This window comes from Triticum dicoccoides, chromosome 7B, assembly GCF_002162155.2.
Source record: "Triticum dicoccoides isolate Atlit2015 ecotype Zavitan chromosome 7B, WEW_v2.0, whole genome shotgun sequence".
NCBI classification, from domain to species: Eukaryota; Viridiplantae; Streptophyta; class Magnoliopsida; order Poales; family Poaceae; genus Triticum; species Triticum dicoccoides.
The window spans coordinates 451,791,819-451,811,276 of NC_041393.1; the positions used below are offsets into that span (position 1 = coordinate 451,791,819).

A 19,458-nucleotide genomic window follows, 5' to 3' on the forward strand; every position below is an offset into this window, starting at 1 on the left:
CAGAGATACCTCTCCGACAATCGGAGTGACAAATCCTAATCTCGAAATACGCCAACCCAACATCGACCATTGGAGACACCTGTAGTACTCCTTTATAATCACCCATTTACGTTGTGACGTTTGGTAGTACCCAAAGTGTTCCTCCGGTAAACGGGAGTTGCATAATCTCATAGTCTTAGGAACATGTATAAGTCATGAAGAAAGCAATAGCAACATACTAAACGATCAGGTGCTAAGCTAATGGAATGGGTCATGTCAATCAGATCATTCTACTAATGATGTGACCTCGTTAATCAAATAACAACTCATTGTTCATGGTTAGGAAACATAACCATCTTTGATTAACGAGCTAGTCAAGTAGAGGCATACTAGTGACACTCTGTTTGTCTATGTATTCACACATGTATTATGTTTCCGGAAAATACAATTCTAGCATGAATAATAAACATTTATCATGATTATAAGGAAATAAATAATAACTTTATTATTGCCTCTAGGGCATATTTCCTTCAGTCTCCCACTTGCACTAGAGTCAATAATCTAGATTACACTGTAATGAATCTAACACCCATGGAGCTTTGGTGCTGATCATGTTTTGCTCGTAGTAGAGTCTTAGTCAACGGGTCTGCAATATTCAGATCCGTATGTATCTTGCAAATCTCTATGTCTCCCACCTGGACTAGATCCCGGATGGAGTTGAAGCGTCTCTTGATGTGTTTGGTCCTTTTGTGAAATCTGGATTCCTTTGCCAAGGCAATTGCACCAGTATTGTCACAAAAGATTTTCATTGGACCCGATGCACTAGGTATGACACCTAGATCGGATATGAACTCCTTCATCCAGACTCCTTCATTTGCTGCTTCCGAAGCAGCTATGTATTCCGCTTCACATGTAGATCCTGCTACGACGCTTTGTTTAGAACTGCACCAACTGACAGCTCCACCGTTTAATGTAAACACGTATCGGGTTTGCGATTTAGAATCGTCCGGATCAGTGTCAAAGCTTGCATCAACGTAACCTTTTACGATGAGCTCTTTGTCACTTCCATATACGAGAAACATATCCTTAGTCCTTTTCAGGTATTTCAGGATGTTCTTGACCGCTGTCCAGTGATCCATTCCTGGATTACTTTGGTACCTCCCTGCTAAACTTATAGCAAGGCACACATCAGGTCTGGTACACAGCATTGCATACATGATAGAGCCTATGGCTGATGCATAGGGAACATCTTTCATATTCTCTCTATCTTCTGCAGTGGTCGGGCATTGAGTCTTACTCAATTTCACACCTTGTAACACAGGCAAGAACCCTTTCTTTGCTTGATCCATTTTGAATTTCTTCAAAATTTTGTCAAGGTATGTGCTTTGTGAAAGTCCAATTAAGCGTCTTGATCTGTCTCTATAGATCTTAATGCCTTATATGTAAGCAGCTTCACCGAGGTCTTTCATTGAAAAACTTTTATTCAAGTATCCCTTTATGCTATCCAGAAATTCTATATCATTTCCAATCAGTAATATGTCATCCACATATAATATCAGAAATGCTACAGAGCTCCCACTCACTTTCTTGTAAATACAGGCTTCTCCAAAAATCTGTATAAAACCAAATGCTTTGATCACACTATCAAAACGTTTATTCCAACTCCGAGAGGCTTGCACCAGTCCATAAATGGATCGCTGGAGCTTGCACACTTTGTTAGCTCCCTTTGGATCGACAAAACCTTCTGGTTGCATCATATACAACTCTTCTTCCAGGAATCCATTCAGGAATGCAGTTTTGACATCCATTTGCCAAATTTCATAATCATAAAATGCGGCAATTGCTAACATGATTCGGACGGACTTAAGCATCGCTACGGGTGAGAAGGTCTCATCGTAGTCAATTCCTTGAACTTGCCGAAAACCTTTTGCGACAAGTCGAGCTTTGTAGACAGTAACATTACCATCAGCGTCAGTCTTCTTCTTAAAGATCCATTTATTCTCAATCGCTTGCCGATCATCGGGCAAGTCAACCAAAGTCCATACTTTGTTCTCATACATGGATCCCATCTCAGATTTCATGGCTTCTAGCCACTTTGCAGAATCTGGGCTCACCATCGCTTCTTCATAGTTCGTAGGTTCATCATGATCTAGTAGCATGACCTCCAGAACAGGATTACCGTACCACTCTGGTGCGGATCTTACTCTGGTTGATCTACGAAGTTCAGTAGTATCTTGATGTGAAGTTTCATGATCATTATCATTGGCTTCCTCACTAACTGGTGTAGGTGTCACTGAAACAGTTTTCTGTGATGAACTACTTTCCAGTAAGGGAGCAGGTACAGTTACCTCGTCAAGTTCTACTTTCCTCCCACTCACTTCTTTCGAGAGAAACTCCTTCTCTAGAAATGATCCATTCTTAGCAACAAATGTTTTGCCTTCGGATCTGTGATAGAAGGTGTACCCAACAGTTTCCTTTGGGTATCCTATGAATACACATTTCTCCGATTTGGGTTCGAGCTTATCAGGTTGAAGTTTTTTCACATAAGCATCGCAGCCCCAAACTTTAAGAAACGACAACTTTGGTTTCTTGCCAAACCATAGTTCATAAGGCGTCGTCTCAACGGATTTTGATGGTGCCCTATTTAACGTGAATGCGGCCGTCTCTAAAGCATATCCCCAAAATGATAGCGGTAAATCTGTAAGAGACATCATAGATCGCACCATATCTAGTAAAGTACGATTACGACGTCCGGACACACCATTACGCTGTGGTGTTCCGGGGGGCGTGAGTTGCGAAACTATTCCACAGTTTTTCAAATGTACACCAAACTCGTAACTCAAATATTCTCCTCCACGATCAGATCGTAGAAACTTTATTTTCTTGTTACGATGATTTTCAACTTCACTCTGAAATTCTTTGAACTTTTCAAATGTTTCAGACTTATGCTTCATTAAGTAGATATATCCATATCTGCTCAAATCATCTGTGAAGGTGAGAAAATAACGATATCCGCCACGAGCCTCAATATTCATCGGACCACATACATCGGTATGTATGATTTCCAACAAATCTGTTGCTCTCTCCATAGTACCGGAGAACGGTGTTTTAGTCATCTTGCCCATGAGGCACGGTTCGCAAGTACCAAGTGATTCATAATCAAGTGGTTCCAAAAGTCCATTAGTATGGAGTTTCTTCATGCGTTTTACACTGATATGACCTAAACGACAGTGCCACAAATAAGTTGCACTTTCATTATCAACTCTGTATCTTTTGGTTTCAACATTATGAATATGTGTATTACTACTATCGAGATTTAGTAAGAATAGACCACTCTTCAAGGGTGCATGACCATAAAAGATATTACTCATATAAATAGAACAACCATTATTCTCTGATTTAAATGAATAACCGTCTCGCATTAAAAAAGATCCAGATATAATGTTCATGCTCAACGCTGGCACCAAATAACAATTATTTAGGTCTAATATTAATCCCGAAGGTAGATGTAGAGGTAGCGTGCCGACCGCGATCACATCGACTTTGGAACCGTTTCCCACGCGCATCGTCACCTCGTCCTTTGCCAGTGCCCGCTTATTCTGTAGTCCCTGTTTCGAGTTGCAAATATTAGCAACAGAACCAGTATCAAATACCCAGGTGCTACTGCGAGCATTGGTAAGGTACACATCAATAACATGTATATCACATATACCTTTGTTCACCTTGCCATCCTTCTTATCCGCCAAATACTTGGGGCAGTTCCGCTTCCAGTGACCAGTCTGCTTGCAGTAGAAGCACTCAGTTTCAGGCTTAGGTCTAGACTTGGGTTTCTTCTCTTGAGCAGCAACTTGCTTGCCGTTCCTTTTGAAGTTCCCCTTTTTCTTCCCTTTGCCCTTTTTCTTGAAACTAGTGGTCTTGTTAACCATCAACACTTGATGCTCCTTCTTGATTTCTACCTCCGCAGCTTTTAGCATTGCGAAGAGCTCGGGAATAGTCTTGTTCATCCCTTGCATATTATATTTCATCACGAAGCTCTTGTAGCTTGGTGGCAGTGATTGGAGAATTCTGTCAATGACGCAATCATCTGGAAGATTAACTCCCAATTGAATCAAGTGATTATTATACCCAGACATTTTGAGTATATGCTCACTGACAGAACTGTTCTCTTCCATCTTGCAGCTATAGAACTTATTGGAGACTTCATATCTCTCAATCCGGGCATTTGCTTGAAATATTAACTTCAACTCCTGGAACATCTCATATGCTCCATGACGTTCAAAACGTCGTTGAAGTCCCGATTCTAAGCCGTAAAGCATGGCACACTGAACTATCGAGTAGTCATCAGCTTTGCTCTGCCAGACGTTCATAACATCTGGCGTTGCTCCAGCAGCAGGCCTGGCACCCAGCGGTGCTTCCAGGACGTAATTCTTCTGTGCAGCAATGAGGATAATCCTCAAGTTACGGACCCAGTCCGTGTAATTGCTACCATCATCTTTCAACTTTGCTTTCTCAAGGAACGCATTAAAATTTAACGGAACAACAGCACGAGCCATCTATCTACAATCAACATAAACAAGCAAGATACTATCAGGGACTAAGTTCATGATAAATTTTAAGTTCAATTAATCATATTATTAAAGAACTCCCACTTAGATAGACATCACGTGATCCAAATCAACTAAACCATGTCCGATCATCACGTGAGATGGAGTAGTTTCATCGGTGAACATCATTATGTTGATCATATCTACTATATGATTCACGCTCGACCTTTCGATCTCCGTGTTCCGAGGCCATATCTGCATATGCTAGGCTCGTCAAGTTTAACCTGAGTATTCTGCGTGCGCAACTGTTTTGCACCCGTTGTATTTGAACGTAGAGCCTATCACACCCGATCATCACGTGGTGTCTCAGCACGAAGAACTTTTGCAACGGTGCATACTCAGGGAGAACACTTCTTGATAATTTAGTGAGAGATCATCTTATAATGCTACCGTCAATCAAAGCAAGATAAGATGCATAAAAAGATAAACATCACATGCAATCAATATAAGTGATATGATATGGCCATCATTATCTTGTGCTTGTGATCTCCATCTCCGAAGCACCGTCATGATCACCATCGTCACCGGCACGACACCTTGATCTCCATCGTAGCATCGTTGTCGTCTCGCCAATCTTATGCTTCCACGACTATCACTACCGTTTAGTAATAAAGTAAAGCATTACATCGCGATTGCATTGCATACAATAAAGCGACAACCATATGGCTCCTGCCAGTTGCCGATAACTTGGTTACAAAACATGATCATCTCATACAATAAAATTCAGCATCATGCCTTGACCATATCACATCACAACATGCCCTGCAAAAACAAGTTAGACGTCCTCTACTTTGTTGTTGCATGTTTTACGTGGCTGCTACGGGCTTAAGTAAGAACCAATCTCACCTACGCATCAAAACCACAACGATAGTTTGTCAAATAGACTCCGTTTTAACCTTCGCAAGGACCGGGCGTAGCCATACTTGGTTCAACTAAAGTTGGAGAGGCAGTCGCCCGCAAGCCATCTCTGTGCAAAGCACGTCGAGGGAACCGGTCTCGCGTAAGCGTACGCGCAAGGTTGGTCCGGGTCGTCTCGTCCAACAATACCGCTGAACCAAAATATGACATGCTGGTACGCAGTATGACTTGTATCGTCCACAACTCACTTGTGTTCTACTCGTGCATATAACATCAACAACATTAACCTAGGCTCGGATGCCACTGTTGGGTTTCGTAGTAATTTCAAAAAATTTCCTACGCGCACACAGGATCATGTGATGCATAGCAACGAGAGGAGAGTGTTGTCTACGTACCCAACGCAGACCGACTGCGGAAGCAATGACACGACGTAGAGGAAGTAGTCGTACGTCTTCACGATCCAACCGATCAAGCACCGAAACTACGGCACCTCCGAGTTCGAGCACACGTTCAGCTCGATGACGATCCCCGGACTCCGATCCAGCAAAGTGTCGGGGAAGAGTTTCGTCAGCACGACGGCGTGGTGACGATCTTGATGAACTACAGCAGCAGGGCTTCGCCTAAACTCCGCTACAGTATTATCGAGGAATATGGTGGCAGGGGGCACCGCACACGGCTAAGGAGTCGATCACGTGGATCAACTTGTGTCAACTTGTGTGTTTAGAGGTGCCCCTGCCTCCGTATATAAAGGAGGAGAGGAGGGGAGGCTGGCCGGCCAAAGAGGGAGGCGCAGGAGAGTCCTACTCCCTCTGGGAGTAGGATTCCTCCCCCCAATCCTAGTCCAACTAGGATTCCTCGGAGGGGAAGGGAGAGAGGGGGGCCGGCCACCTTCTCCTAGTCCTAATAGGACTAGGGGAGGGGAAAGAGGCGCAGCCACCTTGGGCTGCCCCTTTCTCCTTTCCACTAAGGCCCATGATGGCCCATATGGCCCCCGGGGGGTTCCGGTAACCTCCCGGTAACCCGGTAAAATCCCGATTTCACCCGGAACACTTCCGATGTCCAAACATAGGCTTCCAATATATCAATCTTTACGTCTCGACCATTTCGAGACTCCTCGTCATGTCCGTGATCACATCCGGGACTCCGAACAACCTTCGGTACATCAAAATGCATAAACTCATAATATAACTGTCATCGTAACCTTAAGCGTGCGGACCCTACGGGTTCGAGAACAATGTAGACATGACCGAGACATGTCTCTGGTCAATAAACAATAGCGGGACCTGGATGCCCATATTGGCTCCTACATATTCTACGAAGATCTTTATCGGTCAGACCGCATAACAACATACGTTGTTCCCTTTGTCATCGGTATGTTACTTGCCCGAGATTCGATCGTCGGTATCCAATACCTAGTTCAATCTCGTTAACGGCAAGTCTCTTTACTCGTTCCATAATACATCATCTCACAACTAACATATTAGTTGTAATGCTTGCAAGGCTTATGTGATGTGTATTACCGAGAGGGCCCAGAGATACCTCTCCGACAATCGGAGTGACAAATCCTAATCTCGAAATACGCCAACCCAACATCGACCATTGGAGACACCTGTAGTACTCCTTTATAATCACCCATTTACTTTGTGACGTTTGGTAGTACCCAAAGTGTTCCTCCGGTAAACGGGAGTTGCATAATCTCATAGTCGTAGGAACATGTATAAGTCATGAAGAAAGCAATAGCAACATACTAAACGATCAGGTGCTAAGCTAATGGAATGGGTCATGTCAATCAGATCATTCTACTAATGATGTGACCTCGTTAATCAAATAACAACTCATTGTTCATGGTTAGGAAACATAACCATCTTTGATTAACGAGCTAGTCAAGTAGAGGCATACTAGTGACACTCTGTTTGTCTATGTATTCACACATGTATTATGTTTCCGGAAAATACAATTCTAGCATGAATAATAAACATTTATCATGATTATAAGGAAATAAATAATAACTTTATTATTGCCTCTAGGGCATATTTCCTTCAAGTAGTGCAGCTCAGGAAAATGTTCCTGTGATGCCTACACCAACTGAAGAGGAAAATAATGATGATGATCAAGGTACTTCGGATCAAGTTGCTACTGAACTTCGTAGGTCCACAAGGACACGTTCCGCACCAGAGTGGTACGGCAACCCTGTCCTAGAAATCATGTTGTTAGACAACGGTGAACCTTCGAACTATGAAGAAGCGATGGCGGGCCCAGATTCCAACAAATGGCTTGAAGCCATGAAATCCGAGATAGAATCCATGTATGAAAACAAAGTATGGACTTTGACAGACTTGCCCGATGATCGGCGAGCGATAGAAAACAAATAGATCTTTAAGAAGAAGACGGACGCGGATGGTAATATTACCGTCTATAAAGCTCGACTTGTCGCTAAGGGTTATCGACAAGTTCAAGGGATTGACTACGATGAGACTTTCTCTCCCGTAGCGAAGCTGAAGTCCGTCCGAATCATGTTAGCAATTGCCGCATACTATGATTATGAGATATGGCAGATGGACGTCAAAACGGCATTCCTTAACGGGCATCTTAAGGAAGAACTGTATATGATATAGCCGGAAGGTTTTGTCGATCCTAAGAACGCTAACAAAGTATGCAAGCTCCGGCGATCCATTTATGGGCTGGTGCAAGCGTCTCGGAGTTGGAACATTCGCTTTGATGAGATGATCAAAGCGTTTGGGTTTATGCAGACTTATGGAGAAGCCTGCGTTTACAAGAAAGTGAGTGGGAGCTCTGTAGCATTTCTCATACTATATGTAGATGACATACTCTTGATGGGAAATGATATAGAACTTTTGGACAGCATTAAGGCCTACTTGAATAAGTGTTTTTCAATGAAGGACCTTGGAGAAGCTGCTTATATATTAGGCATTAAGATCTATAGATATAGATCGAGACGCCTCATAGGTCTTTCACAAAGCACATACCTTGATAAGATTTTGAAGAAGTTCAAAATGGATCAGTCCAAGAAGGGGTTCTTGCCTGTATTGCAAGGTGTGAGATTGAGCTCGGCTCAATGCCCGACCATGGCAAAAGATAAAGAAGAGATGAGTGTCATCCCCTATGCTTCAGCCATAGGATCTATTATGTATGCCATGCTGTGTACCAGACCTGATGTAAACCTTGCCGTAAGTTTGGTAGGATGGTACCAAAGTAATCCCGGCAAGGAACACTGGACAGCAGTCAAGAATATCCTTAAGTACCTAAAAAGGACAAAGGACATGTTTCTCGTTTATGGAGGTGACGAAGAGCTCGTCGTAAAGGGTTACATCGACGCTAGCTTCGACACAGATTTGGATGACTCTAAGTCACAAACCGGATACGTGTATATGTTGAATGGTGGAGCAGTAAGCTGGTGCAGCTGCAAGCAGAGCGTCATGGCGGGATCTACATGTGAAGCGGAGTACATGGCAGCCTCGGAGGCAGCGCATGAAGCTATTTGGGTGAAGGAGTTCATCACCGACCTAGGAGTCATACCCAATGCGTCGGGGCCGATCAAACTCTTCTGTGACAACACTGGAGCTATTGCCCTTGCCAAGGAGCCCAGGTTTCACAAGAAGACCAGGCACATCAAGTCGTTTCAACTCCATCCGTGAAAATGTTCAAGATGGAGACATAGATATTTGCAAAGTACATACGGATCTGAATGTCGCAGATCCGTTGACTAAACCTCTCTCGCGAGCAAAACATGATCAACACCAGAACGCTATGGGTGTTCGATTCATCACAATGTAACTAGATTATTGACTCTAGTGCAAGTGGGAGACTGTTGGAAATATGCCCTAGAGGCAATAATAAAAGGGTTATTATTATATTTCCTTGTTCATGATAATTGTCTTTTATTCATGCTATAACTGTATTATCCGGAAATCGTAATACACGTGTGAATATATAGACCATAACATGTCCCTAGTGAGCCTCTAGTTGACTAGCTCGTTGGTCAACAGATAGTCATGGTTTCCTGACTATGGACATCAGATGTCATTGACAACGGGATCACATCATTAGGAGAATGATGTGATGGACAAGACCCAATCCTAAGCATAGCACAAGATCGTGTAGTTCGTTTGCTAGAGCTTTTTCAAGGTCAAGTATCTCTTCCTTAGACCATGAGATCGTGTAACTCCCGGATACCGTAAGAGTGCTTTGGGTGTACAAACGTCACAACGTAACTGGGTGACTATAAAGGTGCACTACAGGTATCTCCGAAAGTGTCTGTTGGGTTGACACGGATCGAGACTGGGATTTGTCACTCCGTATGACGGAGAGGTATCTCTGGGCCCACTCGGTAATGCATCATCATAATGAGCTCAAAGTGACTAAGTGGTTAGTCACGGGATCATGCATTATGGTACGAGTAAAGTGACTTGTCGGTAACGAGACTGAACAAGGTATTGGGATACCGACGATCGAGTCTCGGGCAAGTAACGTACCGATTGACAAAGGGAATTGTATACGGGGTTTGATCGAATCCTCGACATCGTGGTTCATCCGATGACATCATCGAGGAGCATGTGGGAGCCAACATGGGTATCCAGATCCCGCTGTTGGTTATTGACCGGAGAGTCGTCTCGGTCATGTCTGCATGTCTCCCGAACCCGTAGGGTCTACACACTTAAGGTTCGGTGACGCTAGGGTTGTATGAATATGAGTATGCAGTATATCGAATGTTGTTCGGAGTCCCGTATGAGATCTAGGACGTCACGAGGAGTTTCGGAATGGTCCGGAGGTAAAGAATTATATATAGGAAGTGGTATTTTGGCCATCGAGAAATTTTGGGGTCACCCGGTATTGTACCGGGACCACCGGAAGGGTCCCGGGGGTCCACCGGGTGGGGCCACCCATCCCGGAGGGCCCCATGGGCTGAAGTGGGAGGGGAACCAGCCCATAGTGGGCTGGTGCGCCCCCCTAGGCCCACCCCCTGCGCCTAGGGTTGAAACCCTAGGGTGGGGGGGGCGCACCACATGCCTTGGGGGCACTCCACCCCCCCTGGCCGCCGCCCCCTTGGGAGATTGGTTCTCCCAGGGCCGGCGCCCCCCCCCCTGGGGGCCTATATAAAGGAGGGCAGGGGGAGGGCAGCCGCACCCTGTGCATTGGCGCCTCCCTCCCCCTGCTACACCTCGTCCTCTTCCCGCAGCAGCTTGGCGAAGCCCTGCCGGAGTTCTGCTGCATCCACCACCACGCCGTCGTGCTGCTGGATCATCATCAACCTCTCCTTCCCCCTTGCTGGATCAAGAAGGAGGAGACGTCTCCATCCCGTACGTGTGTTGAACGCGGAGGTGCTGTCCGTTCAGCACTTGGTCATCGGTGATCTGAATCACGGCGAGTATGACTCCATCATCACCATCCCATCGAACGCTTCCGCTCACGATCTACAAGTGGTATGTAGATGCAATCTCTCTCCCTTGACTCGTTGCTTGGATGAACTCATAGATGGATCTTGGTGAAACCGTAAGAAAAATTTTAATTTTCTGCAACGTTCCCCAACACTTGATGTCTACTACGAAACCTTCTCCTTGTAGACATTGTTGGGCCTCCAAGTGCAGAGGTTTGTAGGACAGTAGCAAATTTCCCTCAAGTGGATGACCTAAGGATTATCAATCCGTGGGAGAAGTACGATGAAGATGGTCTCTCTCAAACAACCCTGCAACCAAATAACAAAGAGTCTCTTGTGTCCACAACACACCCAATACAATGGTGAATTGTATAGGTGCACTAGTTCGGCAAAGAGATGGTGATACAAGTGCAATATGGATGGTAGATAATGGTTTTTGTAATCTGAAATTATAAAAACATCAAGGTAACTAATGATAAAAGTGAGCACAAACGGTATTGCAATGCTAGGAAACAAGGCCTAGGGTTCATACTTTCACTGGTGCAAGTTCTCTCAATAATAATAACATAATTAGATCATATAACAATCCCTCAACATGCAACAAAGAGTCACTCCAAAGTCACTAATAGCAGAGAACAAACGAAGAGATTATTGTAGGGTACGAAACCACCTCAAAGTTATCCTTTCTGATTGATCTATTCAAGAGTTCGTAGTAAAATAACAAGAAGCTATTCTTTCCGTTCGATCTATCATAGAGTTCGTACTAGAATAACACATTAAAACACAAATCAACCAAAACCCTAATGTCACCTAGATACTCCAATGTCACCTCAAGTATCCGTGGGTATGATTATACGATATGCATCACACAATCTCAGATTCATCTATTCAACCAACACAAAGAACTTCAAAGATTGCCCCAAAGTTTCTATCGGAGAGTCAAGACGAAAACGTGTGCCAACCCGGCTAGATAATCATTTATTATTGTTAAGGAGTATTAGTATTGGTCTAGGAGTCCTTATTAGTCTATGTTTAGTTTCCTTACACCTCAAGTCATGTGTAATATATATATGCCCCTTGGGCCTTCAATGAAGATAAGTTGCTTTCCTAACATTGTATTAGAGCCTAGGTTTAAGTCTCCAAACGTCGCAACTCGTCCTCACGATCGATTTTTTTTCGATCTCCACCTCCCTTCGATCGAACAGATCGATTCTTCGTCTCGTTCTTGGCGTGCTTGTTCCAGTCCGCCTCCGATCGCCTGCACATCCACGGTTGGGTCGGGCCTGGTCGGCTGATGCCCGATGGAAGATCTCCCAGGCTAGGCCTATTCAAGCCGTCGCTTGTGCATGCTCTCCCTGCTCTCCCTGGCCTCAAGCCCGACAGCAACCATCGACTTAAATCTTCACATCCGTCCCCAGCAGTGCATCCCATCGACGCCACCCAGGGGATCCTTCTAGCGGTCGCCGGTGCTCGCAACACGCTGCTGGATCTCCGCCTGACGCTCACTATTTGCTGCCCCGTTGACTTTCTTAAGGGTTTCTGCTTAGGGACCTGCTGCTACGTGGTGCCGCTAGCTACTTGGTGCTAGTCGCTTCCGGCTAGCTACCTACTTCCTCCTGCTATGTGTTGCTGCTTGTTGCTTTCCTGCTGCTATGTGATGTTGCTTCCTGCTGCTACGTGGTGCTTCCATCCCTGTCGTTTCTAGTTTTCTTTGTTTTCCGCTGCGTCCACCAAATCCGTTGAATTTTGTGTTTTCTCATGTCATGTGAGTCCACCATACCTATGTCCGTCAGCCTTTTTTCTGGTCATTGTCCTCTGTATAGGATTTCTGTGGCCTCTCTTTGCGTTGTTGATCTAAGTCCATTCTCTTGCCGCCGAGCTTCTTTCGCCGTCGGTTTTCATGGGCCATGATTCTTTAAGCAATGCTTCATTCTTTTGATGTGCCATCTTCTTTCGACAACCCCATCTTCTCATGATACTTCTACTGTATCTTTTATTGATGCGGTGTCTTTCTCTGATGTGCCATCTCTTCTTTATCCCCTTCTGCGACTCGACAGGTTTTGAAGACTCTTCACGCTACGACGACACTCAAGACGCGGATTTGGATTATCATTTTCTTCTTCTAGTATTACACTTCTTCAAATGCAATGCTATTGCATACGCTTTGCATTTGAGGGGGTGTTAAGGAGTATTAGTATTGGTCTAGGAGTCCTTATTAGTCTATGTTTAGTTTCCTTACACCTCAAGTCATGTGTAGTATATATATGCCCTTGGGCCTTCAATAAAGATAAGTTGCTTTCCTAACAATTATAACTGGTGGTTAACGCGTGTGCAAATATACTTAGTATGTTTGCTTCTATTACTTCCATTTTAAGTGGCCTAAAAATGTTGATGAGTATTGTATTGTGTGTTTTCAGACTTGGTTGCTATTGCTGAGCGGATGGCTACTGTGAAACACAAGATACTGGTTTTGTCAGGAAAGGGAGGTGTTGGAAAGAGCACATTTTCAGCCCAGCTCTCATTTGCCCTAGCTGAAATGGACCATCAGGTTGGCCTCCTCGACATAGATATATGTGGCCCTAGCATCCCGAAAATGTTAGGCCTTGAAGGCCAGGATATTCATCAGAGCAACCTTGGGTGGTCACCAATCTACGTTGAGTCCAACCTTGGTGTCATGTCGATTGGTTTTATGCTGCCTAACCCAGATGATGTTGTCATATGGAGGGGTCCTCACAAGAACGGATTGATCAAACAGTTTCTCAAGGATGTTGACTGGGGTGAGATTGACTACCTTGTAGTGGATGCACCCCCGGAACATCAGATGAGCACATCTCAATCGTCCAGTACCTACAAGCCACCGAAGTTGATGGCGCGATAATCGTGACGACCCCTCAGCAAGTCTCTCTTATTGACGTGAGGAAGGAAATCAATTTCTGCAAGAAGATGGGTGTGCCGGTGCTGGGCGTTGTGGAGAACATGAGTGGCCTGAGGCAGGCATTCACAGACCTCAAGTTCGTAAAGCCAGGTCCTGCAGGGGAGACAGACGCCACGGAGTGGGCGATGAACTACATCAAGGAGAAGGCTCCGGAGCTTTTGTCGGTCGTGGCCTGCAGCGAGGTGTTTGACAGCAGCAAGGGTGGCGCAGAGAAGATGTGCCATGAGATGGGGGTCCCTTTCCTCGGCAAGGTGCCGATGGACCCGCAGTTGTGCAAGGCAGCCGAGGAAGGGAGGTCGTGCTTCGCCGACCAGAGGTGCAGCGCCAGTGCGCCGGCTCTGAAAAGCATCATCGACAAGCTGATCAAAACCAAGTAAGCAGACAGTGTTTGTGCCTGTTGGAGAAGTACTACTAGTCAAAAATGTTACGATGATATCTGGGAAGTCTCGTTGTACAATTGCTTGTTACACGCCCGAGTGGCTTTGACTCTGTTCTTAGTTTCCTAAAGCTTTTTGGCTTGTGTATCCGGGTTTTGTTTCAGAAATATTGAGCGTTGATGCGATAGAGGCTGAAATTACAGACTTCGGGCTTGCAGATTTTAATCGTTTTGGCTTTGGAAAGTTGCAATTATTTTGCTGCATTTATTTTAGGATTTCCGATGATTCATTTAGTGGGAAGAGATGTTTTGATCGACTACGAGGCGTTTGTGATGACTTCGTCAATCACGTTGTCAACACGATTAACACACGCTGATAATTCTTCCTCTGTCGTGTTTTGTCGTAATCCACATGAAAGTCCGCAAAAAAAAGGTATTCCACATGAAAATGAATAGCGACGAAATGTTGCTCTTTTTTTCTTGTGGGAAACAAACAATGGCATGTCGCTCTAGATAGAGAATATTCCGTGGATACGTTGCGTGAACCCGCCCCAAAAATAGAGGAGGCCGCAAAAGGCAAAAGGCAAATGCCGTCGCCCCTGACGCCTCACTCTTCCCCTCCCTCTCCCTCACCCATTTCCTGATGCTCGGCCGTGCCTAGTCATGTTCAGTTAATTTTGCAGGATGATTTAGGAATATATGTTCGTATGTAATGGATCAATACCAATTTTAATCACAAATCATTTTGAGTTGTTGACTGATCTACTGCTGCTTGCAGCTGCTATAGTTTCAGAGAGGGAGAATACCAGGATACTGATCTAGAACCATGGTATGTGCAATCAGCTAGGAGGGCACCAGTGCTCTAGATGGTGATCGTTACCCTGCTTAGGTGCTAGCTGCCACCATCCTAACTAGGTGTCTGCCTAATCCTGACTAGAATCTGGAGGTCACCCGGCCGCCAGCTTGGTGCTTTTTAGAGTACTCCCAAGGCCATCTTCCCTAAGCGGCAGCCTCATTTCCTGGTGCAGTTGGTTCATGTCATCCATGCCAGGGAGGATGATAATATTGTTATTTGTAGCATTCATACTACTATCCTAGTTCCAAATCAGATGCTAAATTTATGTGGGTTACTGGTTAGTTGTATTCCGCGCAAGTAGTATCACTTCATAATTTTATTCCGGCTCCATGGTTGTTACATACCTGCTTTGCCAGGCTACACTTCTGCTTGCCTCTGCCACCACGACATTTTGAAGTGTATATGTGGATTGCTTAGCCCTTTCCAAAAGTTTGGACTTTTGGTTGCGTTGGCTAGTGCATGAAGCTTAACATGGTATCATCAGAGTCTAAGGTTTTGAGCTCAATCCTGGCTTCTGCAATTCATCCAAAAATTGCTGTTGTTCCCTCTATGTCCATGTATAGGCCTCTTGAGCCATACCTCTGAGTCTATTCACGTGTTGACTTTCCGCGTCACATGTGAGAGGGGGTGTTGAAGTGCATATGTGGATTGCCTAGCCCTTTCCATCAGTTTGGATTTTTGGTTACGTTGGCTAGTGCATGTAGCTTAGCAGACATCTCCTCCCATACCGCTGGGCCCACTCCCCATTTCCCGCTATCTTGCACTGCTAGCACACTCCCGAAGGCTGAGGCCATCTCTGTACCTGCCCGGTTTGCCAAGTTGGCTGCACCGAATCTGAACGTCACCTCTGGCGCCTTTGACCAACTAGGCAATCTCCTTGCCTTGCTCTGCTAAGGTTGCCCGGCCACTTTTTAGAGAACTTGTGCATGCTCTTTTGTTCCTCTTATCTTAAAACTAAGAACACAAACACCATTTGACTTGGGGGATATATAGATAACTAGAGGATGAATATAGAACCCTGTGAACATTTGAAAAAGGATCTCCCAATTTACAAATCTCTGTCAACTCACAAGCCCCATATCCTAGAGGTCTGCTGTGGTTACTTTCCGCGTGGAGCTTTTCTGGAATATCCATAGTCAGTTGTCACATGTTAGTCAACTTTTGAGCCGAGTTAATTGATCGCTTTGTTTTCATGAGGCTATTTTTTCCCCTCACAAATCTGTATAGTGAAAACTGAGAAGCTTAAAGAACATAAAGTAACAATATACCTTAATACTTGTAGCTGTTGCTGTTTCTTTCATGGTTGATGTTAACAATCATGATTTTGGAATATACCTTTGTCCTTAGGTATTGTAATCAATTTGCAAATAAAAACTGTTTAACATTGTACCAGGGCAAGTGCCAAGTAAGAACTTTCAATGAATATGAGCTACCTTTGCTATGCCCTAGGAGGAACTCCGAACAATTTTGGGTCTATCGACAATCTTTTGTTACACGCTATCCCTCAGCAAATAAAATAATTTCTCTATGATGTGATGCGCCCTGCAGGCTCACCTTCAGCCTCACTTAGGATACTTTAATTAATTATGTCCCTATTGTTGGTTTAGAGTTCTAACTATTTGTTTTCATCATTCCATGTCTCATTAAGTTTCTGTTTGAATGATATCTATTAGATGAATGCCTGATCATTATTTTAATTTTACTTCGCTGATTTCTCTGACAGCGTGTATCTGAACTTGGTATGTTTGACATGTTCAGGCTAATAGGTCTTGTCGCTTCCGTGCTGTATACTGAGATAATATGGTTGAGTGCACAATGGTATCGACCTTACTTGATGGTCTTCCTAATGAAGTGGCTCTCCAGTGCCTTGCACGTGTCCCGTTTGTATCCCATCCTATTCTTCAGCTGGTTTGCCGCTCTTGGAGAGCATCTGTTCGCAATGGGGAGCTTCTCAATGTTCGGAATCAGATTGGTGCGACAGAAGAACTGCTATGCGTGTTGGCATTTGAACCTGAAAACATTTGGCAACTTTATGATCCTTGTCGAGACAAGTGGATAACTCTCCCTGTCATGCCATCTCAGATTAGGAACATTGCCCGTTTTGGAGTTGCCTCTGTTGCTGGAAAACTCTATGTAATTGGTGGTGGCAGTGATAGAGTTGACCCCCTTACTGGAGACCATGACACAATCTTTGCGAGCAATGAGGTCTGGTCTTATGATCCTCTCCACCGCTTGTGGGCCCAGAGGGCTCCAATGCTTGTAGCTCGAGCTATGTTTGCTTGTTGTGCATTGGATGGGAAGATAATTGTTGCTGGGGGCTTTACAAACTGCCGCAAATCGATATCGGAGGCTGAGATTTACGATCCTGAAGCTGACACCTGGGAGTCCCTCCCTGACCTCCGTCAGGCACACCCCTCTGCATGCTCTGGTCTTGTCATCAAGGATAAGATGCACGTATTGCATAAAGGGATATCCACAGTCCAGATTCTCGAAGATGGTGGTAATTATTGGGCTGTTGAGGACTACTCTTGGCTGCAAGGCCCAATGGCAATGGTTGGTGGAGAGTTGTATGTGCTGAGCAATAGCTGCATTAGGAAGCAGCATGGAGAGAATTTCCCTGATAAGATGGTTCCTTGTGCATCAGGATTCCAAAGCAGGATCGGCTTTGGCATGATTGGTTTAGGGGACAGCATATGTTTGTTTGGTGGAGTGATCGGGCCTGGGCCAAGAAATCAGTGCATTAAGCCATTGTCTGATGTTGATATCTTGAATGTCGCAAGCGAGAGGCCAACCTGGCGACAAGGATCACCGATGACGCGTTGCCGAGGTAGTATCGCCGGCTGTGCTCTGCTGAAGATCTAGGCTTGTTCCAGTGTGGCAATGCTGTTCCTGAAAACTGCAGATGGATTTTATTTATTCTGCATCTCATTTAATTTCTGAAAAAAGGTTAACTATGCTTTTAGTTTTGGATCACTTGTTGTAGCAGTGAGGATATATGTTGGCCATGACTCGAATGTCAGATTGTCAATCAGTTATTATACTACTACTATATTATACTCCCTCCGTTCCTAAATATAAGTCTTTGAAGATATTTCACTATGAACCACATACGGATGTACATAGATGCATTTTAGAGTATAGATTCATTTATTTTGCTCCGTATGTAGTCCATAGTGAAATCTCTATAAAGACTTATATTTAGGAACGGAGGGAGTACTACATGTGCCTTGCAGTGCTTGCTGCAATCTTATTGGTTTGAATTTTTTTTTTGCACAATGCAAAGTTCCCCGTGTGTTTCAAATTTGGACTTGCTCATACAGAATAGATGTTAGGAACAGGAAGTCCAATCTATTGCTCTTTGGTTAAGCATAAGATGAAGTTAAGAATGCAGTTTTTTGTGCTTTTTTGAACTGAAAGCTACTCTTGGTATCCTAAAAGTGAAGTTATGATTTTTCTGGTATTATTTTTGCACCTGGAAGGCCTTTTCAACATACGGTTCTCTCTCGCTCACCAGATTAGAGACATGTTATAAGATTAGAGTGAAGAATGAGAGGCACCCAGGAAAAAAAAACCACCACTATTTACACCCAGAAAGGCTTTGGCCGCTTTATAGATAAAGCACAACACCAGAGCCATAAAGATCCAACAGAGAAGTTCACACCACAAACACACTCACGCAAAGTACGACAGGTTCTGCTAAGGGCATAGCTCAACAAGCCCTAGAAAGGAAAAAGAAAAAGGCCAAGCCGAGGGGGATAGCCCAAGGCAAAGCAGTATGGAGGCCCGAGTACGACAAGTTTTGCTAAGGGCACAACTCAACAAACCCTAAAATAAAAAATAAAAAGGCCAAGCCGAGGGGGACAGCCCAAGGCAAAGCAGTATGGAGGCCCGAGGCCCAATTTGACTCTAGAGGTGGTGGGGTGGGGGGGGAGCGGAGGAACCAAGCAGAACACTAGTGCTCGAAGGTCTGCGATGAAGATGTCGATGGCGTCTCGGTCTGGAGGGCGACTAAGCGGCCGCCAAAGCTACAAGTAACCACACATTTTAAAGACCGTGCCGGTAGAACGTCTGAGAGGTGTGCGCTGAATCACAAGTTTATCGCGGATCCTCCAAAGCGTCCACGCGAGCAGTCCAATCCTGAGCCACCTAATGTGGCAGGATCGTTGCGCGGATGCCTGGAGTTCCAAAAAAGGTCGGGGAAGTTGTTACACCAACTACCACCAACCACCTCACGAAAACAGCTCTGAAGGAAATGTGCAAAAAGCACTCAAAAAGATGTGGTTTGAATCTTCGCGGTCTCGCATAAAGGGCAAGTCGCATACCCGGAGCCATTCCGCTTGAGGACCTCCACCCTTGAAGGTACCCGACCCCTAATCCATAGCCAAAGAAAAATCCGGATCTTAAGCGGGAGGCAGATTGACCAGATTTGAACCAGAGGCTGCGGACGGGGAGAGG

At 44.8% G+C, this 19,458-nt stretch overlaps 1 protein-coding gene and 1 pseudogene across 1 annotated transcript; both read left to right on the plus strand.

Annotated features, from left to right (window-relative positions):
- Positions 1-13,249: 13,249 nt before the first annotated feature.
- LOC119341089 lies at positions 13,250-14,373 on the plus strand (annotated as a pseudogene).
- A 2,360-nt stretch (positions 14,374-16,733) lies between these two features.
- Positions 16,734-18,046, plus strand: LOC119341290 (F-box/kelch-repeat protein SKIP30-like). The gene has a single exon (XM_037613172.1). It carries the CDS (start codon positions 16,804-16,806, stop codon positions 17,863-17,865), a length of 1,062 nt encoding a protein of 353 aa, XP_037469069.1. The 5' UTR covers positions 16,734-16,803; the 3' UTR covers positions 17,866-18,046.
- The last annotated feature ends 1,412 nt before the right edge of the window (positions 18,047-19,458 follow it).

Excerpts from the sequence above, each read along its gene's own strand:
- LOC119341290 (XM_037613172.1), top strand. The coding sequence starts at position 16,804 with ATGGTTGAGTGCACAATGGTATCGACCTTACTTGATGGTCTTCCTAAT.